Here is an 8,609-nt window from a genome sequence, read left to right on the forward strand (position 1 = left end):
AATGTGTAAGTGGACAAAATCAACAGACAGTGATTGAGAGATAAGAAAGGTCTCTTTCCCTCTCTCTCAGAGCCCATCTAGTAGGCCTAGGGCACAAAAAAAACCAATAACATATATATTGATACTTTATTAAACCATACATAATTTACAAAATACAAAAAACACTAACTACACTAACATGTCTGATGACATTGTGTTCCAAAAGCAATAGTGGAGAAATAAGTGCAGAATATTGTCAAGTCAGTATTTTGTAAGTCACAGCTTCTGAGGTTTCTTTTTGTAGTCTTCTGTCTTTCTTCTGGTTTGCTCTGTTTCTAACCTGAGGAGAGGAGAAGACAAATTACTAATTATGAAACTAAAACCATATTTATTAATCCAACTCCTTCCATTGCCCAGTCTACAACTCCTGTATCATCAGTACCCTTCCATGGTGCCCCAGTCTACCTGTAGGATTGCCATGATGAAGTCCGGCTACAAGGCAGAAGATTACTGCTCCAAGGACCATAACTCCCACAGCAAGGACTTCGATGCGTGAAGGCTCAAGCATGATCGCTGCCACAAGGAGTGCAACTCCAATGAATAGCTTTAAATCCTGAAAAGCCATCACGAAAGTCTGAAATGTTCACAGGAAATTCAATAGTGAATTCTTTCTAGGGTGAGATGTGAATCTTTAGAATTTTGTTTGCTGTCTTTGTTATTCTTGATGATGATGTCATAGAAGAAAGCTGTGGCATCATCTTAGAATTGTCATGACAGCCTAGCATTCTAGTTCCTTTTCTCATAGTTTGAGTGTTCCATCTATGGCATCTCATCCTATTTATTAATGTTGTATTATTTGGTGTTTGTGTGTGTGTGGCATGTCACTCTGGGAAGATTACATCTGCCAAGCATTGCAGTGATGTCAACAGGAGGTTGAGAATTGCCGGTGATGCTAGAAGATATAAGTTTCAACTAGAAAGGGTGCTTGGAGAGCACAGGCCTCCGCCCATGAATTCATTTCGTCAGTATGTGCAGTTGTTGAAAGTGTAAGTGGACAAAAACATCAGACAGTGATTGAGAGATAAGAAAGCAGCAAGGTCTCTTTCTTTCTCCCTAGGCTATCAGGGCCCATTTAGTAGGCCGAAGTTACAATAAAACCTCAATAACAGACACATATTGAAACTATACATCCTTATCAGAATGAAAAAAAAAAAAAAAACACAAAACACTATCACTATGATATACAAGAACTACATATTATGCCCAGACAGCACAGACCGCTCCTGAATGCATTTTGGGGCTCAGTGCACGCCAAAATTGAATGGGTTCTAAATTGCCCCATGCTACACCCCTCCACCGAGGTTCATGAAAAGCAGTCTGGTAGTTTTTGTGTAATCCTAGTCAAAAAAAATTAATGGAGTTGAATGGCTGTCCGGGTTGTGTTTGGGCGGCTTGTGGACCCGCCCCGTGATTCGCTGGGGCAGAGGTAAAAATGACTGGAGGTGAATGGGTGGCTGTATTTGGCTGGCTCTGTGGCGCCCCCCTTGGGTCACAGCCAGCGGGGGGCAGTGCGGTGCACTCCGGGCTCTCCCCCCGCACACCCCAGTCCAAACCCTGTGTCTCTAGCACTCCCACACAAGGAGCTGGCTTCGTTCCAAGTTTTGTTTTTATTCGTGGATCCAGCCAATGATTCTGATGTGCTCCAAAATTTAATGAGTTCTAAGGTGGCCCATGATACAGCCCTCCACCGGCCCATGATACAGCCCTCCACCGGCCCATGATACAGCCCTCCACCGGCCCATGATAAGCCCTCCACTGGCCCATGATACAGCCCTCCACCGGCCCATGATACAGCCCTCCACCGGACCATGATACAGCCCTCCACCGGCCCATGATAAGCCCTCCACTGGCCCATGATACAGCCCTCCACCGAGTTTTATAGAAATCGGCTTGGTAGTTTTTGTGTAATCATAGTCCCAAAAATTAATGGAAGTGAATGGTCAGTCTGGCTGTGTTGATACATCTCACATAGATACCGGTAGATATGTTCATATTATTTGTGTCAACATACTGTACAGTACATCTGTGAGCAGTGGTGGTCGATAGGAAGTATTATAACTCCTATGTACTTGCAATGAAAAATAGAAAAGTATGAAGTTACAAAAATCATTCTGTGAAAAAAAGTATTTGCTGTGTAACATATCAGCTGGTAGAGAAGCTTATAATTATTTTGTTGTAAATATTTTTTACTTATGGTTATCAAACCTATGGGTTTGTATAATTTGATTAGTTTGAACATACTGTATGATATGGTTATAAACTACATAGATTTCTGTTTCCTAAAATCAAATGATTCCTCAGTCAAAAGCTGAATGACATCTGTCTCGGTGCAGTGTTCTTTGAATTTAGATTTCCAGCATGAATGTCATGGGAATTGCTGTAAGATAAATGGTAAATGGATGGCACTCATATTCACCTTATTCACCTCAGCTGCAATATTGGTCAGTCTGACATAATTAGGGGTGCGGATGCAGAAGTGCCCGTTGACTTCAATGTTAAAAGTTTGCTGTAAAAACACCACTTCAAGAACCAAAATAGTCAAAATAACAGGCTGAATACACTATTGGGGTTACAAACTCATCATTACCAGACTCTGATTGTTTTTCACTGCCGTTGTTTTCACGTTTGGAAATACATGGAGGTGAATGAGCCATTGTTAGCCGTCAGCTGCATTCACTCCCATGTATTTCCAAACGTGAAAACAATGGCAGTGAAAAACAGAAATAGTTGAAACCAGAAATACTGGTTTATTTACATTCTCAGTGAATGACACAAGTTCACATCATCTGTGCAGGGATGTATGCCTAATGTGGTATTGCAGGGTCTGGATTTGGATGGTGTTGGGCTTGGCTTTGTTCAATGGCCCTTTGTTGAAAAGCTGCTCTGTGGCAAGGTGCCTGCCCAGGGAACACTGTGCGTCACTTCAAAGATACTAACATGTACCTTGCTGCTGAATGTGTGTGTCTAGTTTGGCATGTTTCCTAATGTATCTGCTGCTCAGAACAATACAATGCAACAGATCTACCCGGTGAGTGTCACGTGTCTGTTTTACAAGGAAAATATAAAACAAGTTGGTCGTACACCAGAGCAGTACGGATATCTGTTAGCACACACATTGCACATGGATTTGTGTGCCACACACAGATATGTACTTTATTTATATTTAATACTCACTACACAAAGCTTAAATTACATGAGGCCTGATGTCATGTTCTTGCCATGAGTGAATTTGTTATTATTATTATTAATTATTGTAACACGGTTCCATATGAATGGAGTTCAATATCAAAGGTCTTTCAAGGGAGAGATCAAAGGAAAGGAAAAAGCCTATTTGTGGTGACTAAGACCAGGCCATGGTCTGGACCAATGACCTCATATCTATAGCTAACTGTCCCTGGCCTGGTGAGAGGAGAGCTCTGTGGGCTCCAGACCAGACTGGGATCTCAGTAGCATCACATTTTGGTTCTCTGTGTCATAGTCCCTGTCTCTCAGGGCTTTAGAAGGGGACAACAACTTCCCACGCCACCCCTCCAACTCCATTCTGCTGTCTGACAAGAGGGCCCCAGGCGCATGTAAAGCCCCATGCTTCATCCTCGCCACGTAGCTCTTATGAGTCATGAGTCACATGAGGCATCAGCCAAAACTCCTTGGCTCCCAAGCTCGAAACATCTCCCACTTTACCACATCAAGTCATTTTCCCCTGATCCACTTGACAGAACCCCTACAACCCCTCTCGGTTTTAAATGTTTTTTCGTCCTCTTAATCAGTGACCTTGTCCCTTTGCTTCTCTCGTCCCCAGAAAAGGGAACCTTTCTACGTGCCCTGCTTCTCCTCTTTCCTTTCTTTCTTAAAAGTTGGAGGTGGCTTGGTCATTTCTGGAGAGAGGTGTGCCACATAGCAATTCACAGCATCGCCCCAGACAGACATCCCTCTGAGGAGGGGAGTGCGATGACTGGAGCATGAAACGGAATTGGCAATCTGGTGTTTTTTCTGGTTGAAAAGATGTATCGGGTTGAGGAAAAAGGAGAAAACGCACACCGTAGTCTTGGAGAGGTGCTGGTAACGGGTGAAATATACTACACAAAGAAATGAAACTGCACACTCAAGCTCTCAATGCTGAAAAGTCTTTGACAAAGGCCGCTAGGCCGAAACGTTGTCTGATTAAATCACCCAGCATCGAGAGCTTGAGTGTGCGGTTTTATTTATTTTTCCTGAAAAGATGTCTTCTAAAACAAGATGCTCTTGTATCTATAAGTGAGCACCAAAGCACAGAATAAAAGCTGACACATGACATGCCTTGGACATTTATCAATGCTGCTGCGAGTGGTTCCAGAATAGTGGGGAAACACATGAAGTAGAACTTTAACACATCACATTCCAACACCATTAAAACCTACAGATGATGACTCCAAAATTACCACATAGGGCATAGAGTGTCTCTCAGTTTGAGTTTGAAGATAAAGCATCTCTTCATCAAATGACACTTTGATCTGTACTCCCCAGTCCTCTCTGTCCCCCTTGGTGAGTAAATTATATCCATCAGTGTGCCTCAGCTGCTTACCTGCCCCCAGCCTTTGAAAAGAAGAGAAACAGGGACACTGGGTAGCTGTTAGCACTGAACGTTCCTCTGTTATCAGCTGAGATGTAATTGATTTAATATGAGCTGTTTTGAATCATGTGCTGGGGACTTGTGTCTGTTATTTATAGCCAAACATGGAGCGGATAGTTTTGCTAATTGCAGAAATGAAATATAATTCAGGTAGTCTATTATTAGTCCTATAGCTACTTACAATTGATTAGCCTCACGGTGACAGTCCAGACCTGTGGTAGCTATGGCAACCAGCATCGGCTGTAGGTTTATAAGTAACCAGCTTTGCTGTTAGCCTTGCACACACAAACACACACACACACACACACACACACACACACACACACATTCATATGCAGATACACATGCACACAGTCGTACATGCATGCACACACACACACTGGAACACACATAGAAAGAGAAGAGCATGGTAGGGAGATGCATGGTAGGGAGATGGCTGCCACAAATATAGGCCTATAGAGTAGAGCAGTAGGTTTGTGATTGCTATAAACATTTAAAGACTTGCACTGTCCAAGCACATGGATACGTTTTAACACGTGAAATGTGTCTGTATGAATATGCCTCTGGCTTAAAGATCTGGGCGATATCAGTGATAAACATTTCCCCATGGCACAGACTGCTCTGTTGCCCCACATAATAAAAAACTATCCCAAAATAGATTACGGCCTGTGTGCTGGTGCCACTCCCCAGCACACAAACTCCGAAGTAGGCTTATGGTCCTTCATGGGTTAATTCAACAAAATGTCTTAAAATATTAAATGCACCTCGTAAAATGTCACGTGCGCCTGGGGTCTGGGCCGCCGCGCATTGCTTGTGAACATCGCCGGAGTTCCACCCACTCATACGCTTCACCAAGCAAGGTTATCAAAGCTAGCCTATACAACCGGAAAAGCCACCTTTTTCCCAAACTGGTGGTTCCTTTACAGCTCACCCACGCGGTTAGCTAGCTAGGTTGCCAATGCAGTAAACTCACTGAGCTGTGTGTAGCCTATAAATAACTCTCGAAATGTGCCACGTTAGGGGTAAAACCTATTCGCTTAGACTGAAGGTGTGTCAGAGTAATCTTTGAAATACAGCCCGCGTAGGCTACCAAGGCTATATGTAAAGCAGAGTAAGGACACTTGACGCACATTTGTGTCGCGTTCAATGTTTTGTTTTAGCCTAATCGAGATGTTAATTCGTTGACAGGATTGAACAGATATAGGAGGCCTATTTCAAATATAAAATGGTCGTGAATAGTTTGAAAAGTACGATTGACTTTGAGCTTAGAAGCTCGCTCTAGAAATGTTATAAGAGGAGCTCGGTGACAGATACAAACCATAGCGCTTATGCACGCGTTCACATGTCGCTGTCCGTGGTGCTGAATGTTTCTAGAGACGGAGATCAAGCTCTCGGTCAATATTGAGTGAGAGCGGTCATGTGGTGCGTTATATAGGCTACGCAGGGGTTTATGTAACCCCATTCTGTGGGCTGCAAAGGTCGCGCTGGAACAGAGAAACCTGATGGACGTGTAAGGGTTGGATAGGATGACTATAATTTAAGAGGTGTCAAGAAAACTCAAAATCCTTACAGCTCCTTTACGATGTAGCCTGCTTCTGATGTAGGTTAACATTTGATCCAGCAGACTATTGGATACATGCTAGTCTATGCTTTCCATGCGCATGCATCAAGCCTATAAAATTGCCTTTCTGACAGAATTTGGAGTTGACTAACGGCTCAGACAACGTTAGCATCTGAATATGCAAATGCATAGAATGAATTGGCTACTGGAGAACATTCTGATTTCTGTCATTTTTTCTGACATTCTGGTTACAAAAAGGGCGCTGTCGACGCAATGACTACGCAAACGTGGTGCGAAATTAAATAACACATGATGATAAAGGGAGGAACGCATGAGAACTAAATTGTAGGCTATCAGTGCTCTCTCTCTCTCTTTATCTATGTACCTCATACCTGCGATTGGATTTCACGCAACAGCCTTGATGTGTATTAGTCCTGGTATTTTTTTTGTGAACAGCTCCACCTGTAACGGTGCGTGTACCCCGAGAGCACCCCAGTTGAGTTTCTCCGAGATCGAAGATGAAGAAGCAGAACGTCCGGACTTTGTCACTCATCCTCTGCATGTTTTCCTATCTTCTAGTCGGCGCCGTGGTTTTCGACGCGCTGGAATCAGAGTCGGAGAGTTCCCGCAGACGCATCTTGGAACAGAAGCGCAGCGAGATGAAGAAGAAGTACCGCTTCTCTGAGGGAGACTACCGAGAAATTGAGCGTGTCGTGCTGCAAGCGGAGCCTCATCGCGCCGGAAGACAGTGGAAATTTGCCGGTTCCTTTTACTTTGCGATAACCGTCATCACCACTATTGGCAAGTTTACTTTTCTTTGCAATAAGTGACAACCCTTTGGGCCTCATTTAGCCACTAGACACCAGGGCATTTTTGGCTAGACTGCCTTATTTGCGTTTATAAATGTATAAGTTTAGTACACTTATAGGCATACAGTCTTTTCAGTTGATTGTTTGAATTAATATGTACCTACAGTAGACCTATTTAGACCCATCCAGTGTTGATTCTTTCAATGAGCTTCACAAGTTTAAATATTTCTTCTTCGACATGGTAAAGAGCCGTCTCTCCCTCTCTCTCTCTCTCTCTCTCCCTCTCTCTCTCTCTCTCCGTAGGATATGGCCATGCTGCTCCAGGGACAGACGCAGGGAAAGTCTTCTGCATGTTCTACGCTGTGCTGGGCATTCCCCTCACCCTGGTCATGTTCCAGAGCCTGGGGGAGAGGATGAACACCTTCGTCCGCTGCCTCCTCCACAAGGCCAAGCGGTGCATGCGGCTACGGCGGACAGAGGTCTCCATGGAAAACATGGTGCTGATGGGCTTCCTGTCCTGCATAGGTACTCTCTGTGCAGGGGCTGCAGCTTTCTCTCACTTTGAAGGCTGGACCTTCTTCCACGCCTATTACTACAGCTTCATCACATTGACCACCATCGGCTTCGGGGACTTTGTGGCCCTGCAGAAGAAGGATGACCTCCAGGAGAAGACTCCCTATGTAGCCTTCAGCTTCATGTACATCCTGGTGGGCCTGACGGTCATCGGGGCCTTCCTCAACCTGGTGGTTCTGCGCTTCCTCACCATGAACACGGAGGATGAGCGGCGTGATGCTCGGGAGAGAGCCTCCATCAAGAGGGAGAGGGGCCTTCTGGAGGAGAGCCTGGGGCTCCACGCGGCAGGGGGCAAGAGGGCTAGAGGTGACCAAGGCCACAGGGATAAGGACAAGATGGTGAACAGCCGTAGTCACAGCACCCTCTTCCTGCCCATGGAGGAGGGAACCAGCCGCACCAACCTTATCGCCTCCCCAGCAGAGGAACAGGAGGCCAGGAGCGCCCCCTGCAGACAGAAGCTGCACCTTGAGATCCGAGCAGGCAGCCGCAAGCCCAACACATGCTTGGGCTCCCTCTGCTTCTGTGTGTGCTACCGCCAGGGCCTGTGTGACAGTCCTCTTCCATCGCACCATGAGCACCCAGGCTGCCACCTCAACTCTGTTTACTACAACTCCATTTCCTACAGGATCCAGAGCCGCTCCCCCAGCCCCAGGGACAACACAGGACTGTATTCCCCAGGGAGCTCCAGGGAGTTTCCTCGCTCTCGGAGGAGGTCCATGTAGAACTAGAGTTTGTACAGGTTTGATCAACAAAATGTTTACCACCAGTGTTGGGGAAGTTTCTTAATACAAGTAATCAAGTAAAGATACTGATTACTTTCTCTAAACTGTAAACTGTAAAGATTACTTTACTAATTACTTTACATTTGAGTTACTTTCTAAAACCAGATCATTCCTTACCCGAATCATAGAAGTGCTGATCTAGGGTCAGTTTTGCATCTTTGATCATAATCGACAGAAAGTGTGATCGTATGCCAGCTGATGTAAGCAGTCAATTCAGCCATGACTGCAGAGACTGC

The 8,609-nt window shown here is 44.9% G+C and overlaps 1 protein-coding gene across 1 annotated transcript; it reads left to right on the top strand.

Moving 5' to 3' along the window:
* Positions 1-6,727: 6,727 nt before the first annotated feature.
* Positions 6,728-8,313, top strand: kcnk15 (potassium channel, subfamily K, member 15; the record flags this gene model as incomplete). The annotated part of the gene is made up of 2 exons (XM_084446163.1): positions 6,728-7,010; positions 7,322-8,313. The coding sequence occupies 2 exons, from the start codon at positions 6,728-6,730 to the stop codon at positions 8,311-8,313; spliced, it is 1,275 nt and encodes a 424-aa protein (XP_084302289.1).
* Between the last annotated feature and the right edge of the window lie 296 nt (positions 8,314-8,609).

This window comes from Borostomias antarcticus, assembly GCF_949987555.1.
Source record: "Borostomias antarcticus genome assembly, chromosome: 11".
NCBI lineage: Eukaryota > Metazoa > Chordata > Actinopteri > Stomiiformes > Stomiidae > Borostomias > Borostomias antarcticus.